Raw genomic sequence first — 26,716 nt, 5'->3', positions numbered from 1 at the left:
TGTGGTAGATTTAGTGAAACCTTTCCTAAGATTGAACCATACCATGTTGTGGTCACTGGAGGCCAATGTGTCGCCCACCGAGACCTCTGTGACACTTTCTCCATTGGTAAGTAATAGGTCCAGTATTGCCTGATCCCTTGTTGGGTCCAACACCAGTTGCTTGAGACCAGCTCCCTTCAGAGCATTTAATAGCCTCCTGCTGCTGCCGGAAGCAGAGGTAAGTTTATCCCAATCCACATCAGGCATGTTGAAGTCACCTAACACTACTGTGTCCCCACGCAAGGTGATATTTTCTATATCACTGATTATTTCCATATCCAGGTCATCATGTTGTCTTGGGGGTCTGTAAATTACGCCAAGATACAAGCATTTGTCCTTCCCTCTGGCCAAATTAACCCAAAGGGATTCCCCAGTGTACTGGACATCTGCGATTCTTGTGACCATAATGTCATCTTTAGTATATAATGCTACACCTCCCCCTATTCTGCCCTCCCTGTCCCGGCGAAGCAAGTTGTAACCTGGTAAGACCATGTCCCACCTGTGGGAGTCTGTGAGCCAGGTCTCAGATATTGCCACCACATCCAGGTCGGCATTCCTTATTTCCGTTTCTAATTCCAGGATCTTGTTTCCCAAACTGTGTGCGTTGACGTACATAGCCCTCCACGTTGTATTTTTATTACGACTCAGTGGGGGTGTTCCTGCTTGAGCTACTTGAACACCTTTAGCATTGTTTTTATTCTCCCTAGACTCATAACTACAATGTGTACTCCTCTTGGACCCAGAATTACAATGTGTGCTCCCTCTAGACCCAAAATTACAATGTGACCCATAATTGTCATATGAACATACCCCCGATTCGAAAGTTTTCGTACTCGTCCCTGACCCAGAATTATGGTGACTACTTTCTTCAGCCCCAAAAAAGTATTGGCAGTTTAGTTCGCCAGGTATGTTGTATGTGCCTGTACCCTCCCCCGACTTACCTAGTTTAAAGCCCTGTGAAGTAGGCGGGCTAGACGGTGTCCAAGGACATTCTTTCCTCTTCCGGTCAGGTGTAGCCCGTCGTGTCCCTGTAGTCCTTGCAAAGCTTCTCCATGGTGTAGAAACCCGAAGTTCATCTCCTTGCACCATCCTCGCAGCCAGTCGTTCGCCTTCTGTATTCGATCCTCTCTGGCTCTGCCCTTGCCCCTCACTGGGAGAATCGAGGAGAAGACTACCTGCGCATCCATCCTCCTCAGCTTCTCCCCCAGGGCTTTGAAGTCCTCAGATATGCTGTCCGGGGTGCTCCTGGCGGTGTCGTTGGTTCCAACGTGGATTAGAATCATGGGGAAGTGGTCTCGGGGCTTGATGAGTCTGTCAAGGCAAGCGGTTACATCCCGGATCCTGGCCCCTGGCAAACAGCAGACCTCTCTTGATTGTAGGTCTGATCTGCAAATTGGTCCCTCGGTGCCCCTCAGCAGCGAATCTCCGATGACCACTACTCTGCGCTTCTTTGGGGTGGGTCTTACTGTTGATTTTGGAGCTGGAACCGTCTGCCGAACAACTTCTTGAACAACTTCTTGTACTTCGTTCTCAGGACCTTCTTGTAGCAACTGATATCTGTTCCTCAGGACAAGTTGAGGTGTCGATGTAGAGCTGCCCTGTATGTGAGAAAAAGAGACAGAGTTAGGTCCTCTGCGTTTTCCTGTGGAGGAAGTCACTAGCTGCCAGGAGTCAGCGTCTCCAGTAACTTCCTGCATTCCGACGGTTTGTCTCAAGTTAGCAGGTTTGGATGCTTTGGGTGTTCCCAGGGTGATCTTGTCGGGTTCCTGTTCCGTGATCTGTGACAGCTCCTGGATGACTCCATCGATGAAGGTCTCGTCGTCTCGGATGCTCCTTAAGCGCTGAACCTCCTCTCTCAGGCTCCTCAGCTCCATCAAAAGGCTTTTGTCCGGCTGATCAATTACTTCTGTCTGCGTTGAGACTGTAGCCATCTTTGAGGGGATGGCCTCGGTCTGTACAGAGGCCTCTGCCCACCGTCCTGGTTCCCCTTCCATCTGTACTCGGACCATAGCCATCCCCTGGGTACTCTCGGTGGCTGAACTACCCGTTTTGATTGAAGTCTTGCTGCTTCTAGTTCTACCTGCCATTCACAAAGATTTATGAAATATTTAATTTTAAATTAAAATTTTTTTTTTTTAAATTTTTTTTTTTTTTATTTTTTTATTTTTTTTTAGATAAGATAAGAGTAGTTAGTTACCAGTTAGTTATTTGTCAGTTAAGGAAGTTTGTTTGTTAGTGTGCTAGAGAGGTCAGGCTGATTAAAGGTTAGTGTGCTGATTAAAGGTTGGAGGATAGCCTGTCTGCCTGTTGAAGTGGTATGGGAATAGAGTGATTTGTGAAGTCTGTTTGTCTAGAGAGAAGTGTTTTAGTAGCTTGTTGGTTAGATAGAAGTTATGAGTTAGATAGAAGTTATGAGTTTGAGGAGGAGATAGTGGATGCTCTGGATGGGCCATTTGGCCTTTATCTGCCATCATGTTTCTATAATCATAAAGCTCTATGACATCACAATGCAGGTACAAAGAGCCTTAGCCTATAGGAAGAGGAGATGCAAATGTTAAGAGCCTTAGCCAATAGGGAGAAGAGGAGATAGTGGATGGGCCATTTGGCCTTTATCTGCCATCATGTTTCTAGGTTTCTATAACCACAAAGCTCTATGACATCACAATGCAGGTGCAAAGAGCCTTAGCCTATAGGAAGAGGAGATGCAAATGTTAAGAGCCTTAGCCAATGCGCTTCCAGAGAGCGTAATAGGGCAGAGTACGGTACTGGGGTTCAAGAAAGGATTGGACAATTTCCTGCTGGAAAAGGGGATAGAGGGGTATAGATCAGGGGTAGAGAACTCCAGTCCTCAAGAGCCGTATTCCAGTCGGGTTTTCAGGATTTCCCTAATGAATATGCATTGAAATCAGTGCATGCAAATAGATCTCATGCATATGCATTGGGGAAATCCTGAAAACCCGACTGGAATATGGCTCTCGAGGACCGGAGTTCCCTACCCCTGGTATAGATAGAAGATCCTGGACCTGTTGGGTCACCGCGTGAGCGGACTGCTGGGCACGATGGACCTCGGGTCTGACCCAGTGGAGGCATCGCTTAGGTTCTTATTTGCTGAACAAAGAAGACATTTTGGCAGTCTGAAAGGCGAAAGTTTAAAAAAAAAGTCACAAAGACGGATCTCTGAGGTAGATAAGCTGGAAAGGCCTGAACTGGAACAAATCCTAAAACGGGGCGGTGGCAGAGTTTAGAGTTACTTGCCAGCCCTGGTATTAATGATGGATGTTCAGTAACCCTATCTGTTCAGACCTAATATGTTAGTGGCTGAAATGGCTAGATTTCGGAGCCATCTCCTAATGTGGCTCTTTTTAATAGAGATAATATTTGACTGTTTACTACTAAGACTCTTTATCATTTCTATAGCACTGAAAGGCAGTCCCCGGGTTAAGAACGAGTTAGGTTTCTAAAGCGGTTCTTAAGTCAGATTTGTAGATTTTCAGATTCTGCTCCCAGCTGACAAAAGGGCCAACCAGTGTCCCTACCAGTGTTCCCTCTAAGGTACAGTATTCACAACCACACACTGTTCTTAATGCGGCCATGCGTCATTCCTGCCACTGGAAATACTGCTCAGTGAAATCAAAGGAAGCCACGACCCCGTTCTTAAGTAGCAACATTCCAGAGCTGATATTGTGATGTCATAATGCCTCATTCCACCAGTGCCTAAGAGCCAACTTCATCAGTGATGTCACAATGGCTTGATTATTCCTTTACAGGCAGACCTCGGGTTAAGAACGAGTTACGTTTTTAAAGTTGTTCTTAAGTGGGATTTGTATGTAACTCAGAACTTTTAAGATTCTGCTCCCAGCTGACAAAAGGGACAACTGTCCCTACCAGTGTTCCCTCTAAGGTACAGCATTCACAACCACACACTGTTCTTAATGCGGCCATGTGTCATTCCTGCCACTGGAAATACTGCTCAGTGAAATCAAAGGAAGCCACGACCCCGTTCTTAAGTAGCAACATTCCAGAGCTGATATTGTGATGTCATAATGCCTCATTCCACCAATGCCTAAGAGCCAACTTCATCAGTGATGTCACAATGGCTTGACCACGTTCTTAAGTATGAGTCGTGCTTAAGTCGGGCGTCTGTAACTCGGGGAATGTCTGTACATTTAACATGTAATAGACGGTCCCTGCTCAGAAGAGCTTACAGTCGAATTTGGACAGACAGGATATAGGGGTTGGGGAGTTTCATGCATCTGCCATCAATTTGAGCTCTAACTTTAGTAAGAAGTGTCCCTGTGTTTCTGCCTGTGGGTCCATTAGCTCTCAAGAAAAGGGGCCCCCATTTGTATGTCTCTGCCTATGGGCCAGGGGGCCCCTGTTTGTCTCTTTACTACTGGCAATCAGTCTTAAAAAGAAGGATGCCCATATGTGCTTCTGAAACTTGGCTCTGCACCCTATAGAGAAGAGCCCTCATCTACTATTTGTCATTTCTGTAGTGCTAAAAGGCGTATGCAGTACTGTACATTTAACATGTAATAGATGGTCCCTTCTCAGAAGAGCTTACAATCTAATTTGGACGGACAGACAGGATATATAGAGGTTGTGGAGTTTCTTGCATCTGTGACTGTGCTGCCCTCAATTTGAGCTCTGTAACCTTAGTAAGAAGTGGCCCCTTCTGTAGGGTTACCGGATTTTCCAAATGGAAAAGGAGGACATGTCTGGGTTTCTGCCTGTGGGCTCAGTAGCTGTAGAGAGAAAGGGCCCCTCGTCTGTGCTTGTGGTTCTGTCTATTGCAGGATGTCGTGCAAATGTCGGGGCGTGTTTGTCGGCGCGTCAATGTCCGGCATGCTTTTGACGGGTCACCGTACAGACAGGTAGCAAGTTAAGCAGCAGGATGCTATCTGTTTAAGTTGTAAAAATATATGGATAGGTGAGTTGCACATTTGCTACCCACTAGCATAGTAACATAGTAGATGACGGCAGATAAAGACCCAAATGGTCCATCCAGTCTGCCCAACCTGATTCAATTTAAACTTTTTTTTTTTTTCTTCTTAGCTATTTCTGGGCAAGAATCTAAAGCTCTGCCCTGTACTGTGCTTAGGTTCCAGCTACTGAAATCTCCGTCAAAGCTTACTCCAGCCCATCTACACCCTCCCAGCCATTGAAGCCCTCCCCAGCCCATCCTCCATCAAATGGCCATATACAGACACAGACCGTGCAAGTCTGCCCAGTACTGGCCTTAGTTCAATTTTTAATATTATTTTCTGATTCTAGATCCTCTGTGTTCATCCCACGCTTTTTTGAACTGTCACCCTTTTCCTCCTCTCCACCACCTCCTCTCGGGATCACATTCCAGGCATCCACCACCCTCTCCGTAAAGAAGAATTTCCTAACATTGCCCCTGAATCTACCACCCCTCAACCTCAAATTATGTCCTCTGGTTTTACCATTTTCCTTTCTCTGGAAAAGATTTTGTTCTACGTTAATACCCGTTAAGTATTTGAACGTCTGAATCATATCTCCCCTGTCTCTCCTTTCCTCTAGGGTATACATATTCAGGGCTTCCAGTCTCTCCTCATACGTCTTCTGGCGCAAGCCTCCTATCATTTTCGTCGCCCTCCTCTGGACCGCCTCAAGTCTTCTTACATCTTTCGCCAGATACGGTCTCCAAAACTGAACACAATACTCCAAGTGGGGCCTCACCAATGACCTGTACAGGGGCATCAACACCTTCTTCCTTCTACTGACTACGCCTCTCTTTATACATAAACTCACAGCGAATATCGAGCTGAGGTTCTAGCACCAGAAGTGATGACTAAGGAAATGCTCTGCTATAGCTGTGTTCATCAATTCTTCTCTGCCCCTCTTCGGAACCTCCAAGAGACCCCTCTTGCCCCTTAAACCGGCCTTGATAACAGCTCCCCAGCAATAGCTACTTTCTAGCGTTTCCACTGACGCATTCGCTTCGCCTCCACTCCACCAGACTCCTGGAACCACTAGAGAAGGCGGGTGGATGGACCTCCCAAAGCAGATAATCTTCCCATGTGGTAGGAAAACCCGGGCTCCTCAAATCGCATACACCCCAAATATCTCATAATCTCAGTTCAATCCCTCTAGGCCAGTGTTTTTCAACATTTTTACACCTATGGACTGGCAGAAATAAAAGAATTATTCTGTTGACCCGGCGGTCGAAGAACACTGGGCTAAGTTGTGAGCCAGATCCCGCCCATCTCTACCCAATCTCCACCCCAGGCCCCACCCCCATAATAGTACTAATTTGCACCTTGCGCGTCCCTTGCCTCATCTGGAAGCCTTCCCTCTGACGTTGCAGGATGCCCGTAGGAGCCACTGCCCGTGGCTTTGTGCACTGAATCAGTGAGGAAGAGGGAACTGGCTCGAAGATAACGTCACATCGATCGCACCGTGGACCGGCGGTAGAAGAACACTGTTTTGGGCTTGATGCTTGTGCTGGCCCTGTGGACTGGCAGGAAATTTCTGTGGACTGGTACTGGTCCATGGACCGGTGGTTGAAGAACACTGCTTTAGGCCACTTTGATCCTCAGGATCCTTTCTTGAAGGCCAGATGCTCCTCTTCTGGGCCCCGACCCTTGTGTTGATGTTCAAAAAGTGTCAGGTCACTTTCATTCAGCTCCTGCACCTCCTGGCTTTAGGCCCATACTCCGGGAAGTACTGCTGTTTATTTCATGAGCTCCAGTCACTCACACAGGAAAGGGTAAAGGGACAAATCTGCCGTCTGATATTTAGGACCCAGTGTCAAGATATTTTGCTCGAGCACCTAACACTGGTAGACCAGCAGAAAAATAACCCTCCCCCCATACTATAAATGACCTCGCAAGAGAATCTAGATATCTCCGCCCATATTCCAGATAGTGAAAATGCTATAAGTAAACATTCACACACTTCAGAGTGATATCGTCCAAGCCAGGAAGACAAAAACAGCCAACAAAGGCTGAGTTAACCTCTGAGAAGTAGCAGGGAAAGTTGAGTGACATTGCTTTCTGCTCTTATAATTCCTCATGCCTACTCTTAATCTCTCAGCTATCATGAGGTTAGTTATCTCATAACTATCCCCTCCTCTCCCTGAGAGATCCGACGTACTGTCCCAAGCTTTCTTGAATTCAGACGCTTTTGTCTCCACTACCTCCACCGGGAGGCCATTCTAATCTAATCTTCTATTTGTGTGTCGCACGTACCTGTACAGACTCAAGGCAACTTACAGAAAGAAGGGAAGGGAAGAAGGGAGAAGGGAGGGAAGAGGACAGGCAAGAGAGGAGAAGTAGAATTTAGGAGAGAATGAGGAGATATAGGAAATTAAGTGTCAAAAAGATGGGTTTTCAGTCTCTTCCGGAATATGGTGTAGCTAGGTTCCATTCTGGTCATTTCTGTGAGGTCATTCCAAGTTTTTACTACCCTTTCCAAGGTTACATCGGAATCTGTCCCCTGAGTCCATGAAACATCGGTACTTTGTGCCATTCACAAGATGGCCGCCCAGCTGAGGCTCTGAGACCAGGCTGGCTGTGATGTACTGCTAATATTTGTAGCTATGTGGTCAGCTGCCAGGAAACAAATGCCATTCCCACAGCTCTTTTGTTTGTGTCGATATCTAACCCAAATTAAGACGATCCCCCTTGTCACTAGTTATATCAAGAGCTGAAGTTATCCCCTGCAGTAAATTGGAGAGGAATTCATGGCCCTCCCCTGTCAGATTTGTGCTTTCCTAAGATGCTGGCTTGGGGCCCGGAGCAGCGCTGTATGAGAAGATCTCACACCCACCGAGGGAGCCTGCTGCTGGGTCACTTTTCTGTCTCCCCTTCGAGCGACTGTTTTGGACATTTTAAGGTTGTTGGTTTTTTTTAAACAAAATTGTGTCTTGCATAAGAGCAGCTCTCAGACTATTTGAGAAGGCTGTGTCCTAATTTTAGGACTTGTCTAGGCTTCCGTAAGAGCATGTAGAAAAATTCCCCGGTCGCAGCAGCTGTCTGGGTAAAGCACGCAAGGCTTGCACAGTCTCAGTCCCTGGGGAAAGTATATGAAGATCACTGAAGCCCAAATCTAAACTAAAAACTAAACTAAAGCTTAACTTTGTCTACCGAGTCATCATTCTGAGAAGGCTCGACTTGGTTTACAGCAATTAAATAAACAGGGAAAGATTTACAAATGAGAAATAGAAGATAATAAAATAATTAATTTTCAAAATGTTTGGCAAATAGAGTAGTTTTTAAAGATTTACGGAAAAATTAGAGGAGATCATTCCAGAGTTGAGAGAGTTTAAAGACCAAAGATTGACTGAAGACCTTGACTCCTTTAATCCCTTTTTTAGAAGGAAGGGAGAGTTTAAATTGTTGGCTACCTCTTGCAAAGGAGAATCAGTAAATGTTCCAAAATAAAGGAATAAGAGGATTAAAGATACCATTTAGGATTTTAAAAGAAATACAAGCGCATTTCAATTGAATTCTGAAATAAACCGGGAGCCAATGAAGACTCTGAAGCAAAGGGGTCACATGGTCAAATTTACCTTTTCCAAAGATCAGCTTCGCAGCAGTATTCTGAATGAATTGTAATCTATGAAGACAAATTTTTGTAATGCCGAGGCAGATAGCGTTACAGTAATCAAGACTACAGTGAGAAAAGTCCCCACGTAAGAATGAGATTTATGACCCTGTTGATTCCTGCTCTGTTGTTTAGAAACGTAGAAAGTTGTGGCAAATAAAGACCATATGATCAATCCATGCCCTTCCTCTCCCTTAAGAGATCCTAGGTACTTGTCCCAAGCTTTCTTGAATTCATATACAGTCTGTCTCCATCACGTCCTCGGGTTAGGCCTGACTCTGTCCCCTTTCCCCTTCATTCTATGCTTCCTCATTCCAGAACTTCCTTTCAGTTGAAAGAGACTTGCCTCCTATCTAGGGTTGTTGTCAGATTTTACGATTGTAAAATCTGGTTCATAGACAACGGCGCGAAAGACAAAAACGCGCGCCGACAATTGAGCGCAGCGCGCGCCGCCACGCCGCTCTACATTACAGTTTTTAGGGGCTCCGACGGGGGGTTTTGTTGGGGAACCCCCCCAGTTGACTTAATAGACATTGCGCCGGCGTTGTGGGGGGGTTTGGGGGGTTGTAACCCTCCACATTTTACTGTAAACTGAACTTTTTCCCTAAAAACAGGGAAAAAGTGAAGTTTTCAGTAAATGTGGGGGGTTACAATCCCCCACACCCCTCACAACGCCCCCACAACGCGGCGCGATGTCTATTAAGTAAAGTGGGGGGGTTCCCCCCCCGCCTCCCCCCGTCGGAGCACTAAAAACAGTAATTTAGAGCGGCGCGGTGGCGCGCGCTGCGCTCAATTGTCTGGGCGCGCCTTTGTCCCGGCGCGCTTTTGACCTGACACTGTAAAATCTGGACATCCTAGACCCGCCCCCAGGCCTGCCCTAGCTCCGCCCCCCCAATGCCTGCTTTAGTCAGGCAGGAGGCAATCCGTGCATGCGCGGATTGCGTCCTTCCCGATGCAATTGAGAGGAGGCTTTTCAAAATCCGGACAAAGCGCCGGGTTTTGAAAAGCCCTCTGGACCCCCGGACATGTCCTCAAAAGGAGACCCTACTCCTATGCATATATGCTATAGATATATGAGGGTAAGTCAAAAAGAAAAGGCAAAATACATTGAAGGGCTTTCATAGAAGTTACTGTGAGCAATTGAACAGATCACTTTTCCACATCGTCCCCATGCAAGCCGACGCATTTGTTGTATTGTTTAACTATCTTCTGAATTCCTGCAGAGAAGTTTTTCCGCTGCTCCTAAAGCCAGTTGAGCACCGCTTCCTTTACTTCCTCGTGCTTTCTCTTTTGCTCTTTGGGTCGCGGTGATGCACCCATGTCTCGTCGCCGGTGACAGTTCTCTCCAGAAAACTCGGATTTTCTTCATACCGTCTCAGGACCTGGGTCGCAACCTCCACACGTTGGTGCTTGTGCAGATCAATCAGCTGTTTGGGAACCCATCGAGTGCAGACTTTCCTGTATCCCAAGTCATCCTGCATTTTGGCAAATGCAGATCTATAGCTAATATCCAAATTTTTAGCCAATTGAGATACCGTTATCCGTTGGTCTTCTCTAATCGAGGCATCCGCCCTGTCAATGTGCTCTTGTGTGCATGATTGTTTTGTTTTTTTTTTAAGTTCAATAATTTTATTGAATATTATAAGAATTATAAACAGAAAGCAGTTCAAACACATAGAATCATAATAAAAATCATGTATCAAATATTCGTATCTACAATCGTTTGAATAGAACTAGATTAATGAAAAGGATCCAGAGTATCTGGAACTGCTTAGAAAAGGAACAGAAAAAGACAGAGAAGCAGGAGGGATAAGAGAAAGAGAGAGAAAGATAAAAGAGGAGAGAGAGAAAGAGAAATAGAGAGAGATAAAGAGAGAGAGAGAGGCAGAAGTGTCTATAGAGCAGAACGAACATATGAGTCTAAGAATGACCAAGGTGATTTGTTTCGTGTCAAGTTTGTGGAGGATCGAGAAAACAATTTCTTCTCATATGCATAAGATTCAAATTTGTGGTACATACTTAAAGAGTTCCACCAGAAGGTGTAGTCTAGTAATGAGGATGATTTCCAGTTTTTCAGAATATGCATTAGAGCTGTCACAAACATGGTGTCAATGAGTTTAGGCGGGCAATTTGATTGTGCAAAACATGGGTGTTGAGAACGAAGAATTATAATGTCCATGGAGATCACTTCTGAACATTTAGTAATAGATTTTATGGTATCCCAAATACGAAGCCAAAAGGAATGAACTATATTGCAGTGGAAAAGCATGTGATCGAGAGTTCCGGGTGCTTTCAGACAGTTCCAACAGGTAGAGTCTTGTTGCGTGATTGTTGATGGGCAGCCGGAACGACCTTCGTCGGTTACACCTGTTCTTCCCGCTTTAAACCTTTTTAGCCACTCCTAAACCTTTCATTGAGTCGTGGTGCTATGTCCATATTGAGTCAATATCCGATGCTGAATTTCCACGGGTTTCTCTCCCTCTGTTCTTCGACGGTGCAATCTCGCAATGGAGCCTCCGTGTTTCTGACCTCACGGCTGCCACACGACTAAAGGCCGAGCCCTGCACAGTGCGTGAATGAACTATCCAACAGGCAATGTACGAGTACGCTAGCTCTGTTCCGCTTATCGCATACTTTAATTATTGCCTTTAATTTTTTATTTGTCCTTGTATTTAAATGTCTCTAGCATATCTCCTCTCTCCTGCTTTTTGGCAAAGACCGCTGGCCGTTTTAGAAGTCTTCTTCTGGACTGACTCCATCTTGTTTATATTTGTTCAGTTTACTGGTTCAAATCACCTTACTGGACTCTTAGGGCCTGTTTCACATAACGGCCTCGAAGCCCATGGAGATTTAAAGGGCTTTGGGGCTGTTACTGCCCGGCTGCTAGTCACTGCAGAGCGAGAGCTCTTTCTTGACCTGCTGTCTATAAGACGCTCTGCAGCCAGTTTGCCATCTCATGCCACCAGTTCCAGGAACCGAGCATCTGGAGCCTCAGACCCTACCTGTGTCCTATCACGGCAGCTAATGTTAAATTCTCTTTGCATTAATCTGTGTTGACTCAGTTCTGGCATTGTGGAGGCCGACTGAAGTGCATTGGCAGAGCTGCTTGTGAGGGCCCCAGTACTGGAGCTTTAGGAGGTGGAGTGGAAACAATAACGGGATCATTAAAACCAGTGCAGAATGGCCACAACAAGGAAGTACATTGGGCTTATCAGGGAGACGAAAAATGTTGGAAAGGCTGCCTCATCTGATTCGTGACTTAACCCTAAAACTCTCTCACGTGCTAGAGACAGGACAAACGCTTCACAAAATTGTTCCAGGAATACCATAATTCATTGCCGGTCCTCGAGGGCCACATTCCAGCTTTCAGGAGACTCTCGATGCATAAGCCAAAGATGATTTATTCTTTCAATTTTCTGTACCATTCTCCCGGGTGAGCTCAGAACGGTTTACATGAATTTATTCAGGTACTATAATGGAGTGGTACGGGAAAGATATATAAAACACTGAGTGGAGGGGAACAGGTCAATGTGAATCACTTGTATAGGGTTTCCATGTGGCTGCAGAAAAAGGAGGATGGATTGCGATATCCGTTTACTTCCACTGAAGCAATGGAAGTAGAACCCAGTTGTCTCAGTCTGTCTTCCTTCTCTCTGACGTCAGAATTGACGTCAGGGGGAAGGCTTGCGAACCGGCCATGTATGAGTTGCTGCACGCGCCGTGGCCCGTCTTTGCACGGAGTTGTTGCTGGCGGGGGGATGGAGCGTGTCGACTCTGGCGGGGTGGCATGGTCAGCTTTGGAGGTGGTGCAGCGGGCTGGCAGACAGGGAGGCAGGGAGGGATCCCCCTGCGGCAGCTTCAGCAGGGGGCAAGAAGGGATCCCCAGCAGCAGGCAAGAAGGAATCCCTGGTGGTAGCCAGGCCATGTACCCCCAACAGATGGCCTGCGTACCTCCAAGGGTATGCATACAGCACGTTGAGAAAAGTGTAGTTACTTACCTGTAACGTAGGTTCTCCATGGACAGAAGGATAGAGAATCGGGATGGTTAGGTGGGTCAAAGCGTCTGTCCCTCAGGACAATATAGGATGCCCATCGGTAAGAGGATGCAAATTCAAAACATACCACCATCACTTTTTGTCCTGCAAGGCAGCGTCCTGGGATAAAGATTTAAAGACCTTAATTACTTGGATTTTCATAGGCCTCTAAAAACGTATTTCTTTCCCAAATATTTAGGTAATGAAGTTAATTCATCTCATTGTTCAACTGCTTTTGTAAACCGCATAGAGCTTCACGGTCCTAATTGTAATATACTGTAATCTTGACCCTTCATTTCTTTGAGGCTGTCTTCAGTTTCATCTGAGGCTAGTTTTCAATCTGAATGCCTCCATTTCACTGTCAGACCCATCTTGTGGAATCCTTTGTCTGCAGAATTACAACTTGAAGCAAATCTAGAATTTCACTGGCAGCTGAAGGCTCTGCTTCCGTAGGAAGGCTTTCGGCAAATATCTGGCGACGTGGGATTGGCTGCCCTGTTATTTTCGTGCCTCCATCTTTGTGGCAACTGTTGTTTATAAATTATTGATGCCTTTATGCATTCTGCCGAGGTCGCTCTTTGCAGGATTAGGCAGAATCTGACGAAATGAAAGGATTTGCTGTAAAAAAAGACCTTTGCACAATAAGTTGCAAGACGCAGAAAGTTAAGGTGTGGGGGAGAGCAGTGGTACTTATTAAATATTTCTGATGGATTTGTTTTGGGGGGGGTTTCAGCTAGATGGGAAGTAACTCACTGATTTCACTCCTTTGAACCCTCTCTGCTTTCCGTGTGACACTGTGTCTGGTTCGATTGTTATATTTTAGAATAACACAAGTGATGCATCAGCCTTAAAATAATTGAGTGTGAGATCAGCAGAGGTTTGCAGGGCTCAGATGCATCCTCTGCAGAGACAGACCCTTCATGGTGGGAACAGCGTAAACCTGCTCTTTATGGAGCAGAAGTGTGTGTGTGTGGTGTGTGTGTGGTGTGTGTGTGTGTTTTTTGTGTGTGTGTGGGTTTTTTTGTGTGTGGTGTGTATGTGTGTGTGTGGGGGGTTTGTGTGGTGTGTGTATTGTATGTGTGTGTGTGGTGTGTGTGTGTGCACTGTGTGTATGTGATATGTGTGTGTGTATGTTTTGTGTGTGGTGTGTGTATATATGTGTGTGTTGTGTGTTGTGTGTGTGTGTGCTGTGTGTTTGTGTGTGTGTGTGTGGTGTTTGTGGTATGTGTGTGTTGTGTGTGTGGTATTTTTGTGTGTGGTGTGTGTTGTGTGTGGTGTGTGTGGGTTTTTTGTGTGTGTGCGGGTTTTTTTTGTGTGTGGTGTGTATGTGTGTGGGGGGGTTTGTGTGGTGTGTGTATTGTATGTGTGTGTGTGGTGTGTGGTGTGTGTGTGTGCACTGTGTGTATGTGATATGTGTGTGTATGTGTTTTGTATGTGGTGTGTGTATATATGTGTGTGTTGTGTGTTGTGTGTGTGTGTGTGTGTGTGTTTATGTGTGTGTATATGGTGTTTGTGGTATGTGTGTGTGTGTTGTGTGTGTGGTATTTTTGTGTGTGTGGTGTGTGTTGTGTGTGGTGTGTGTGTGGGTTTTTTGTGTGTGGGTGGGTTTTTTTGTGTGTGGTGTGTATGTGTGTGTGTGTGGGGTTTGTGTGGTGTGTGTATTGTATGTGTGTGTGTGGTGTGTGGTGTGTGTGTGTGCACTGTGTGTATGTGATATGTGTGTGTGTGTGGTGTGTGTGTATATATGTGTGTGTTGTGTGTGTGTGCTGTGTGTTTATGTGTGTGTGTGGTGTTTGTGGTATGTGTGTGTGTGTTGTGTGTGTGTTTTTTGTGGGTGTGGTGTGTGTTGGGTGTGGTGTGTGTGTGTTTTGTGTGTGGTGTGTGGGTTTTTGTGTGTGTGTGTGTGTATTGTGTGTGGTGTGTGTGGGTTTTTTGTGTATGGTGTGTGTGGTGTGTGTGTGGTTTTTTGTGTATGGTATGTGTGTGTGTTTTGTGTGGTATGTGTGTTTTGTGTGTGTGCACTGTGTGTATATGTGTGTGTGTGTTGTGTGGTGTGTGTGTTGTGTGTGTGGGGATTTTTGTGTAGTGTGTGTGTGTTTTGTGTGTGGTATGTGTGTGTGTGTGTTTTGTGTGTGTGTGCACTGTGTGTGTATGTGTGTGTGTTGTGTGTATGTGTGCTGTGTGTGTGTGGTGTTTGTGGTATGTGTGTTATGTGTGCTGTGTGTGTGTGGTGTGTGTGTGGTGTGTGTTGTGTGTGTGCTGTGTGTGTGTGTGTGGTGTGTATGTTGTGTGTGTGTATGTGTGGTGTGTGTTGTGTGTGTGTGTGCTGTGTGTTTATGTGTGTGTGTGTGGTGTTTGTGGTATGTGTGTGTTGTGTGTGTTTTTTGTGTGTGTGGTGTGTGTTGGGTGTGGTGTGTGTGTTTTGTGTGTGGTGTGTGGGTTTTTTTGTGTGTGGTGTGTGTGTGTGTTTTGTGTGTGGTGTGTGTGTGGTGTGTGTGTTGTGTGTGGGGGTTTTTTGTGTGTGGTGTATGTGTGTGTTTTGTGTGGTATGTGTGTGTTTTGTGTGTGTGTGTGTACTGTGTGTATATGTGTGTGTGTGTTGTGTGGTGTGTGTGTGTTGTGTGTGTGTGTGTTTTTGTGTGTGGTGTGTGTGTGTGTTTTGTGTGTGGTATGTGTGTGTGTGTGCACTGTGTGTGTATGTGTGTGTGTTGTGTGTGTGCTGTGTGTGTGTGTGGTGTTTGTGGTATGTGTGTGTGTGTTGTGTGTGTGCTGTGTATTGTGTGTGTGTGTGGTGTGTGTATGTGTGGTGTGTGTGGGTTGTGTGTGTGTGTGTGTGTGTGTGGTGTGTGTGGTGTGTGTATGTGTGGTGTGTGTGTGTGTTGTGTGTGTGTTGTGTGTGTTGTGTGTGTATGTGTGGTGTGTGTGTGTGTTGTGTGTGTGTGTGTGAAGGGGCACCAGAACTGTAGCAGGAGCAGGCTGATTCAAAGCAAAGCTGTCTGCATCCCTCATCCTCAATCTGCCATGGAAATAGCATACAGGAAGCCAGTGCCAGCCTTATATTATACATAATGGTAGAGAAAATACTGGAATAATTGTCTTTAATTTGTGAAGTGCAAGATCTCTTCCCCTTGGATTTCTATACGCGTCTGAGTTTCCCTGTTCCTGGTAATTATAAAGCTGCTCCTGACAAAGTGGCAACGAATACCTCTTCTGTGCTGTCAGCCTGGTGGAGCGGGAGGGGTTATGAAGGAACATGGCCTGGGCGTCCATTCCCATCAGAATGCAGCGGTTAGATTGATTTACCACTTGAAGGAGTACAATCATGTTACCTTTTTCTATCGTCAATTGCATTGGCCGCTGGTTGAGGCGCATTGACAGGTCTCGTCCCAGAATATCTTATGGAATCTTTTATCATCACTAATTCCAAACATTCTGGGGAAAGCAAAGGGTTGTAAATTTAAAAAATTCCAGGAGCGTCCGTTGTCTTTTCAAGCGGCTTTATGGGCTAAGGATCTGAATTATATATTTACATCTTCCACCTCCTACCAACAGTTTCAACGTGCTTTAAAAGCGCATCTTTTTATAGAATCTTTTGGAAGTTAGATCTTTGTCGCTGTACACTTCTCCCTCCGTATTCACTGTGATAGGGGATTAATAGAACCGCAAATACAGAAAAACTGCGAATAACTTTTTCATGTTATTCGCTGTTTTCTATTAAAAACCATCGTGACTATAGTGAAACCGCGAATAACATGGTGGGAGACCTGGCCTGTTCCTGAAGGAGAGGCAAAACACGGTGAAGAAAGTGCCGGGAATCAGCGATTTCTCTATGCAAGCTGATGTAATTTGGGGGGAGGAGCCAGCAAGCTAAAAATCGTGAATAATCGAAACCGCGAATACGGAGGGAGAAGTGTATTCACCTGCATTCTTTATCTTCTGTGAACCACATAGAACGTAGTGGTATTTGCGGTATAGACGTGAGTTTTATGTTATGTCATCCACTTCTTGGTGTCGCAGAAATCACCTAGTGCAATAGGTGTGTCATTCTGGACAGTAGGGCATTCTCCCCATGCTCACAAGCCATGCAGAAGGAATCCATTCCAGGTTTTCAACTCCGCCTCCTCCAGAGGGCTCTGCTGTCCCCTTCGGTTTTTCCTTCTGCATGCAAGCCGGAAGGTTTCTTTCTGATTAGCTCTGTATATTTTATTATTTTTGGTGGGGGGGGGGGTCACATTTTATTGTGGCTTTCGATGCACCACAGCTCCCCACTGCAGGGGAAAGTTCTGCCTGCCTGGAGAAGAAGAAGACCTGGGTCTGCAGCCGGCAAGTTAATCCCTTGGGGACCTGTTTGGCCAGCCTGCGCATCTGGGACAGGCGCCGGAAATGTAGACCAGGATTTTCTAGGCCTACATTTCCGGCGCCTATCCATGCTGTGAATTTGCCTACGTAGGTACTTTACAGCGCCTAAAGCCATGGTCACAGTGGCATTAAGCGCTGCAAAGCGCTTGCGTAGATGTGATTCCAGTGCCTTTTAGTTAGCTGCTGGTAGCACTTTATTGTTACCATTTTTCACCGTTTTAAATGGCATTTCTCATTTAAGACAGTGTGTGGCACAGTGGTTAACGCTACAGCCTCAGCACCCTGAGGTCGTGGGTTCAAACTCACCCTGCTCCTTCTGACCCTGGGTAAGTCACTTAATGCCCCTAGGTACATTAGATAGATTGTGAGCCCACCAGGACAGATAAGGAAAAATGCTTGAGTACCTGAATAAATTTACATAAACTGTTCTGAGCTCCCCTAGGAGAACAGTGTAGAAAACTGAATAAATAAATAGTGTGCAAAGCTTCAGCCTCTGATAACCAGAGCTGGTATTGTGACATCATAATGCCTCATTCCACCAATAGCAGCCAACCTCATCAGTGATGTCACAATGGCTTCATTGTCCTATACTCGGCTCACTTTTGCTATGTTTTGATTTCTAGAGTGGGGCAGTGGTTAAAGCTCCAGCCTCAGCACCCTGAGGTTGTGGGTTCAAACCCCCGCTGCTCCCTGTGACCCTGGGCAAGTCACTTAATCCCCTCATTGCCCCAGGTACATTAGATAGAGTGTGAACCCACCAGGACAGACAGGGGAAAATGCTTGAGTACCCGAATACATTCATGTAAACCGTTCTGAGCTCCCTTGGGAGAACGGTATAGAATATTGAATAAATAGTATGAAACATTTCAGCCTCTGGTAACTAGAGCTGAAATTGTGATGTCATAATGCCTCATTCCACCAATAAGAGCCAACCTCATTGTGATGTCACAATGGCTCGATTGTCCTTTACTTGGCTCACTTTTGCTATGTTTTGATTTCTAGAGTGGCGCACTGGTTAAAGCTCCAGCCTCAGCACCCTGAGGTTGTGGGTCCAAACCCCCGCTGCTCCTTGTGACCTTGGGCAAGTCACTTAATCCCCCCATTGCCCCAGGTACATTAGATAGATTGTGAGCCCACCAGGACAGACAGGGAAAAAGGCTTGAGCACCTGAATATAAACCACTTAGGCACACGTGGTATATAAATACTAAATAATATAAGCGCCTACGTTTCAGCGCCGTTTATAGAATATCCCCATGATATTAATAGTTAGCATTTGACCTCTCGTTTAGGAATCAGGTGACCTACATTTTTTGATATGTTGCTCCAGCCTCTGAGAGTCTCTGCTTAAAAATGTTGAGACCTTATACCGTGGCGTAGTAAGAGGCGATGGGGGCGGTCTGTCCTGGGCGCCATCTTGGTGGGGGAGCCAGCACCCATCCTCTCTCCCTGCCCCCACTACCACATGCATGTGACCCTTCCCTTCCCACCTACCTCTTTCACGTTCCCATCGCGAGCTGAAACCATAGAAACATAGAAAGATGACGGCAGAAAAGGGCTACAGCCCATCAAGTCTGCCCACACCATTTACCCACCCTCTTAAGTCTACTGACCCCCTGAAGTATAATTGTAATTATACTGTCACTCTACTGACCCGCTCATTCAAGTCCTAGTGACCCTATCCCTTGGCATGACCTCGTAGGGATCCCACATAGGTATCCCATTTGTTCTTGAAGTCTGGGATGCTGCGTGCCTCGACCACCTGCACTGGAAGCTTGTTCCAACGCTCAATCACTCTCTCCGTGAAGAAGTACTTCCTGGCGTCTCCACGAAACTTCCCTCCCCTGAGCTTGAGCGGATGTCCTCTTGTGGTCGAGGGTCCCTTGAGAAGAAAGATATCATCTTCCACCTCGACCCGTCCCGTGATGTACCCCGACCTGCTGCTCTGGCGCCAGCGCTGTCTCTTCCTCTTCCTCTTCCATCTCCTGGACCCGCGCCTAAGAAGTGCCTTCAAAGGCAGTGCCGACGCTGGCGCGAGCAGCTGGTTGGGGTTGCTTCTCGCGCCGGGAACGTTAAAGAGGCTCGGGGGAAGGGAAGGGGCGCACGGCAGGAGGGGCGGGGAAGGAGCGGATGGGGTGGGGCAGAGAAGAGGGTGGAGGAGGGGGCGTTGCTGCCTTGGGCACCTCCCACCCCCGCTATGCCACTGACCTTATGGAGTCGTTGGAATACGTTGGGAATGACCTGAAAAGAGCTGGATTTGAACACAATTTTAATTATTGCGTTTGCAATCTATCAACACCCTGTGGTTTTTGGGTTGTTTTTTTTTTTTTTGCAGATTCTCATTGGAAAATTAGTCCAATTAGCGCATTCCACACAATTCTTCCGCAGGCCGGACTTTGGAGACTCCTGGTTTAGATCATGACATAATAGGAGACCCTGATAGTACTCAGAAAGCATGGCGATCCTTACATTACATTAGCTACTTCTATTCCGCCAATACAGTACTCCCCCGGTATTCGTGGGGGTTCCGTTCCAGGAACCCCCGCAAATCTTGAAAAACCGCGAATACGGTTTTTCATGGGGGAGACTGGAGAGGGCAGCGGGAGAGGCAGGAGAGAGCAGCCGGAGCGCCGGCGAGTGTAGGAAATCACTCGCTATATGCTCCGACCGCCTCTTCCTGCACTAAGTCGGGCCTTACCAATGAGGAGCTGCGTGTCAAAACAGCTCCTGGTTGGATAAGGCCTGACTTAGTGCAGGAAGAGGCGGTCGGAGCATACAGCGAGTGATTTCATGCACTTGCCAGCGTTCCGTCTGCTCTCTTCTGCCTCTCCCGCTGCCCTCTCCTTGTCGGCGGTTCGCAGTCGGAAAATACCATGAATGACCAGGACCGCAAACGACTGGGGGAACACTGTACCTTGCAGTTCTAGGTGGATTACAAAAGAGGCGAGCTGGACATTTCCAGGAGAATTACAGGATAGGATACTAATTACATGACTAAGTTTTAGCTGGGAATTTATAAGATTGGGAATAGTTAAGGTGAGGTATAAGTTTGCCTTGATAGATTTTCTGAATACAGGGTTTTTATTTCCCTACGGAATGTTTTGTAGACAGTCGTCGTTATCAGCATGTTGGTGAGTTGGTGGTCTAGTTTCGCTGCTTGCATTGCTAGTAGGCCGTCGTACATCTTTTTACGCTGTGTGCCTTTGAGTGGGGGGTGAGTAAATGGGGTCTGAGTCCTCATTGACCTGGTTGATTTGTTCCGATTTAGGCGATCATTTAGGTGGGTGGGGGCAGTGCTGTTCATAGCTTTGAACAGTATTCACGCTTGCATTGGGAACCGGGGTGTGTCTAGGTATGCGGTGGTGATGTGGTCATATTTGCTTAGTGAGTAGATCAGTCAGAGGGTTCTGTTTTGTACTGTCTGTAATTGTTGTATCATGCTTGCGGGGCATGGCAGGTAGAGAACGTTGCAGTAGTCTAAAAATCCCAGGACTTGGGACTGGACTAGGAGACGGTATCGCTCCCTGTCGAAGAATTTTCTCATTTGTCACAGGTAGCACATGACTGTGAAGGATTTCTGGATGGTCTTGTTGATTTGTACTTAATAGGACAAGACCTCACACAGCATGGGGTGGTGATGTTATGCGTTTGGTAGTGGATTATGATGCATGACGATACATGGTATGGCAGACATGTGCATAAAAAAGCATGGCCTGGTAGGACAACTGCGAATGGTAATATGTTTGTTTCTTTATTTCTCACCCGCCCTTATCCAGGGTGAGTTACATATTAACATACAAATTAAAACATTTACATTTGTCGTACAAAACAATTCAAGGACCACTGTAACAAATTGCATACTTACATATCAAATCAAATTACTTATAACATACACGTTGCATCAGCGACGAATATAATTTAAGGCCCAAACTGGCCAAACTCACACATACATCAAAATATAAAATTCTATAAGTCGTACAAGATGCCTCAAGAACAGACATTATTAAACCAAATAGAGCAAACCGGACCATCAAACGCCTCCGTGACCAACACTCGGCACTCAAGAGTCATCACTCCTTTTCCCTCAACCAAACTCAGACCCTATATTTCATTTCACAGAACAGATGTGTATGGTATCAATGGCGTAGCGAGGGAAAGTAGCACTCAGGGCGGTGGCGCCCCTCCCCCGTCCTCTTCTACGTCCCCCCCCCGCTTCTTTCCGACCCCCCCCTGCTGTGCATGTACGCCCCCCCTTCCCGCGTATCTTTTTAATTTTCCAGATGCAAGCAATATGACAAACTTGCTGCCCGCGTTGTATTGGCTATCCCTCTGACGCCACTTCCTAGGCCCGGGGCCCGTACGTGACGTCAGAGGCGACACCGATGCGGGCAGCAAGCTCGCGCAGGAAAAATGAAAGAGGTACGAGGGAAGGGAAGGGGTTTGGGAAGGAGAGGGCGGAGAAGAGGACGGATGCCTGTGCCCGGGGCAGACTGTGCCCCCCACACCCCTCCTTACTAAGCCAATGCCTGGTATGGTATGGAATGGATTGTCTGGCAATGACAGTTCATGGCATGGCAAGGTAGTACATCACAGCGCATGAGAAGAGGTATTGGGCATGATATGGAAGGCGGGGCAGCATCAGTGATGGTTGATCTTGTGTAGACTTAGCATTTAGACTGGAGATATTTCATGGAAGGCTGAGGGAAGAGGTGAGATTTTATTGCTTTCCTGAAGTTCAGGAGTCCTTCTAGTGATCCGATGTGTGGTGGTAATTAGTTTCACAGGCGTGGTAGAGAGTGTGAGTAGGATCTTTTCCCTTTTTGGATGGTTTTACAACCACACTCAAAGTGGTTTAAGTTTAATGACCTCAAGCATTTTCCTGTCTGTCCTGGTGGGCTCACCTGGGGCGATGGGGGATTAAGTGTCTTGCCCAAGGTCACAGGGAGCAGTGTGGGGTTTGAACCCACAAACTCAGGGTGCTGAGGCTGTAGCTCTAACCACTGGGCCACACTCTCCTCTAATATAATATCAGAACTGAATAGGACAATCGAGCCATTGGCTCTTAGGCATTGGTGGAATGAGGCATTATGACATCACAAGCTCAGCTCTGGAATGTTGCCGTTCTTTGGGTTTCTGCCAGGCATTATGACATCAGGGCAAGGGATTGGGACTTGTATACCGCCTTTTTGTAGTTATACAACCACTCCAAGTGGTTTGCATACAGGTACATCAAGCATTTTCCCTGTCTGTCCTGGTGGGCTCACCTGGTGCCGTGGGGGATTAAGTGACTTGCCCAATGGGATTTGAACCCACAACGTGCTGAGGTTGTAGCTCTAACCATTTCACCCCATTCTCCTCACCTCGGTCTTCTCACCAATGATGGTTTACAGCTCTTGCTTGTTTTCATTCTTACGTGGCTCACATTGAGGTATTTTCCTCCTATGATTTTATTTATTTACAAGGTCATCTAGTGAGCACGGCCTGCATTGGGTCCCATCTGCGCATTTCGACACTGAAGAGCTGCTTCGCTTGTTCCCCGTGTTCCTCACTGCGTTCTCTTGCCTTGGTTGAACTTTGCGGGACTCTTTTGGATTTCTACATTGTTAGAATTTATGAGCATTCAGATCTTCATTGTAGATCGTTTTGGGTTTTTTTTCCTTATGGACACGTTAATTTCTACAGTTTGTTCTTTAAATTGAATAGACAGTTTATACCTTACGATGGAAAAGAGTTGTCCTGAGTGCTTGCTTGTTTTTTCCTCAGATAATACGTCCCGTGATGTGGACAATAGAAGACCCCTTTTACAAAGTTGCGTTAGGCTTTTTTTTATTGCTGGCCGTATAAGCTCATAGAATTCCTGTGAGCGTCAGAGCGAATACCGCCGTAGCCGGCGATAAAAATTTAAAAAAACCCTAACGCGGATTTGTAAAAGGGGGGGATCATTTTTTATTTTTTAGAGTTTTTTTTTCCTGTTTGCGCTGTTTCTTACATTATGTCTGTATAATTAATGAAGAAAGCAATAAAAATAATAATGTAAAAAGATTGCATTGAATAACTTCCATCTACCCAAACTAATCATTTCTCCATTTCTGTTTTCTTTTGTATTTTTATTAGGTTTCAGAATTGCAAGATGAACTGTCTTCTGGGAGCCTTCTTGCGTAGATTTGGACTGATCCCCAAGCAACGTCCAGCCGGGCTGATGTCCTGAAAGACGATGTCGGCGATGGACAGCCCACCGAAGCTCACGGGAGAGACGCTGATTGTGCATCATATCCCTTTGGTGCATTGCCAGGTCGCGGAGCGGCAGTGCTGTGGTGCGAGCACGAGAGGCAACCCCTTTTGCCAGCCTGACCTGAGCATCACCAGGACCACCTCTTTGCCGGAGAGAGACCTTTCTCAGACCGACTCCCTAGTTTACAGTAGCTTAATCCAGTCCTCCGCTTTGCCGGCAGAGGCTTCAGACGATGCAGAAGTCAAGGCGGGAATCTTCCAAGGTCCTGTTGCCAATAAGCGGCATAACCCGTTTCTTCTGAATGAAAGTGAGGAGAATGACATTTATGATGAAGGCCAAATGTCCTTTCATCTCCACAATGCCGTGACAGTGGGCAAATCCGCTTTTCATTTACATGAGATGGGCTTGCCGCCCTTCCAGTTACATGATACGAACAACATAGTCAAGCCCTGGAGCATGGCTAATAGGCCAGGTATCGTGGAAGGCCAAGAAGCTAGGAGCCCCACCAATGACATCCAGAAGAGGAATGCTAATCGAGGTCGTCTAGTTTCCGAGTGCATGGAGCTGGACGAATGTGGTTTCCACCATGACGGCAGCTCCAATTTCCTCATGGATTGTGGAGACCCAGAATGGACCAATAGCTCAGATGAGTCAATGAGGAACCAGGAAATCCTTCGCAGCCGAACATGCAGCTGCTCCAGCTCAGAGGTCCAGCCCTGCCGATGCTACAGTGTCTCCAGTCAGTCCGAGATGTTGGATCACCAAATGGGCTACATCAGTGACTCTTCCTGCAACAGTTCTGATGGGGTTCTGGTCAACTTCAGTGCTCTCTACAACAAAATGAACGAGCACTCAAGGTCGAACCTGAACTCTGCCAATTTGTCCTGTGATTCATCTTTCTGTAGCCATTCGGACACAGGGGCTTTTTACCTTGATCTGCATTCATCCCCCACGGAATCCAAGATGTCCTGTGAATCACATCACCCAGGAAATTCAGGGAAGACTTGTGCGTGTCATCATCCCTCTTCACCGGTTTTGGATGCCAACTGCAATTCCTACCACCTCCATTGTGAGTCTATGCCTTGTCCTTCTGATGGCTCCGACCTTACAGCCTGTTTCCAAAGCCAAGCAAGACTAGTTGTAGCCACCCAGAACTACTATAAATTAGTAACTTGTGACTTGTCTTCCCAATCATCTCCTAGCCCTCCAGGTTCTTCTATAACAAGTTGCTCCGAGGACCACACCAAGACGAGTCCTCTCCAACCTACTGAGTATTACTTATTTCAGAGGCCTGATGCAAAAGAGGGGGAAGATGATGGCGAATGCTTCGGAGAGATGTCGCAGGGTGAAGATCTGGGAAATGCAATTGAGGGACAAGTCTACGTCAATGTATCTCCTCCTAACCTGAACACTGGGAGGCAACGCTCTAGGAGCTACGACCGCAACTTGGACAGGAGTCCTTCCGTTCGACTGGGCTCACTAGAGCGCATGATGAGCTGCCCTGTCAAGTTGAGTGACAGTCATACCACCTCCGCCCAGGATGCTGTGCCCCGACGGGTGACTTCCTTTGCTGAGCTGGCTAAAAGTCGGAAAAAGAATGGCTTCAGCCCTCCTCTTCGATCGAGCGGAGATTCTTCTCTAGAGTTCTCTCCCATCCCGGAGTTCCAGAAGGGTTGCCCTTTGTTTTCCAGGGATGGAGAGCACCGCAGCCACAGCCTTCCGTTCATGCCTGTTGTCCAGTGCTTGAACCGGGGCAGTGAGACATCTAACAGGGCTTCTGATTTTAGGGAAGGCCAAGGATCTGTTCAAGGAGCTGCACAGGGTTTTGTTTCTCAAGCGCAGGAATCGGGAAGCTCAAGTGATAGGAATACGCAACGGGATCCCAGAACCAAGGCAGATGGTAAGGTCATCTAGCTTCTTAATGTTAACTCATACAGGTCAGGCAGCTTGGTATTTTTAGGACTGCTAAGATGCCATTTATATCTTGGTCGGAGGTCACAGCACTGCCCAAACGCTTATCGTACAAAATGTATTTTTTAATGAGTCATCAGAATTAAAAACGACTTAGAAGTTCAGTACTGCTGACTCTCCTGCTGTCATGCCGTTTACTAGCAGTTGGCGTCTGCTGTTATGGAGCCGAGTATCTTCTTCTGCAGAAGTGGTTCGCCTTCGTTCTGCACGCTCCTCGGCTAGCCCAGTGTTTCTCAACTTGGTCCTGGAGTCCCCCCTTGCCAGTCAGATTTTCAAGATCTCCACAATGAATATGCATCAACTTGATTTGCATACACTACCTCCATTATATGCACATTTCTTTGATGCATAGTTATTGTGGATACCCTGAAAACCTGACAGGCAAGGAGGGACTCCAGGACCAAGTTGAGAAACACTGTGCTAGAGCAGGGGTAGGCAATTCCGGTCCTCGAGAGCCGGAGCCAGCTCAGGTTTTCAGGATATCCACAATCAATATGCATGAGATAGATTTGCATCTCAAGGAGGCAGTGCTGCAGATCCATCTCGTAAATATTCGTGGTGGATATCCTGAAAACCTGACCTGGGTACGGCTCTCGAGGACCGGAATTGCCTACCCCTGGGCTAGACTGTGTTCAGCGATCTCATCCCAGTCAACAAGGTGATTCTTACCAGTGTATAAAGTGCTTCTTTCTGAGGGAGAAGAACCTGAAATCTCTCTTAGACAGTATTAGAACAGTGGTTCCCAATCCTGTCCTGGAGGACCACCAGGCCGGTCGGGTTTTCAGGATAGCACTAATGAATATGCATGGAGCAGATTTGCATGCCTGGCGCCTCCATTATATGCAGATCTCTCTCATGCATATTCATTAGGGTTATCCTGAAAACCCGACTGGCCTGGTGGTCCTCCAGGACAGGGTTGGGAACCACTGGTTTAGAACATAAGAATGTGAGAGTAGCCATACAGCATGGATCTCAAAGTCCCTTCTCGAGGGCCGCAATCCAGTCGGGTTTTCAGGATTTCCCCAATTCATTGAAAGCAGTGCATGCACATAGATCTCATGCATATTCATTGGGGAAATCCTGAAAACCCGACTGGATTGTGGCCTTCGAGGAGGGACTTTGACACCCCTGCCTTAGACCAAGGATCCTCAAATCTACTCCTCCAGCCTGGTTTTCAGCATTTCCACGATGAATGTGTGCAAATAGATCTCATACGTGTTCATCGTGGAAATCTTGAAAGCCAGTCTAGGGTGTGAACCTGAAGAACTGGATTTGAAGTGCTCTGCCTTAGACCAGTGGTTCCCCAACCCTGTCCTGGAGGAACACCAGGCCAATTGGGTTTTCAGGCTAGCCCTAATGAATATGCATGAAGCAAATTTGCATGCCTATCACTTCCATCCTATGCAAATCTCTCTCATGCATATTCATTAGGGCTAGCCTGAAAACCCGATTGGCCTGGTGTTCCTCCAGGACAGGGTTGGGAATCACTGCCTTAGACCAACCCTTTCTTT

General features: G+C 46.7%; 1 protein-coding gene across 3 annotated transcripts in view; it reads left to right on the top strand.

Annotated features, from left to right (window-relative positions):
• The window catches only part of RUSC2 (RUN and SH3 domain containing 2), an 84,643-nt gene that overhangs the window by 7,126 nt on the left and 50,801 nt on the right, over positions 1-26,716 (top strand). For all 3 annotated transcript variants that reach the window (XM_033935894.1, XM_033935875.1, XM_033935884.1), the window contains exon 2: positions 23,117-25,134. In XM_033935894.1, coding sequence (XP_033791785.1) covers positions 23,217-25,134 — 1,918 coding nt within the window. In that variant the 5' untranslated portion in view covers positions 23,117-23,216. The remainder of the gene's footprint in view (positions 1-23,116; positions 25,135-26,716) is intronic.

The sequence above is a fragment of the Geotrypetes seraphini genome, chromosome 1 (assembly GCF_902459505.1).
Source record: "Geotrypetes seraphini chromosome 1, aGeoSer1.1, whole genome shotgun sequence".
Taxonomy (NCBI): domain Eukaryota; kingdom Metazoa; phylum Chordata; class Amphibia; order Gymnophiona; family Dermophiidae; genus Geotrypetes; species Geotrypetes seraphini.
The sequence above is the reverse complement of the archived record's forward strand: the minus strand, read 5'-3'. Positions and strand labels throughout refer to the sequence as shown.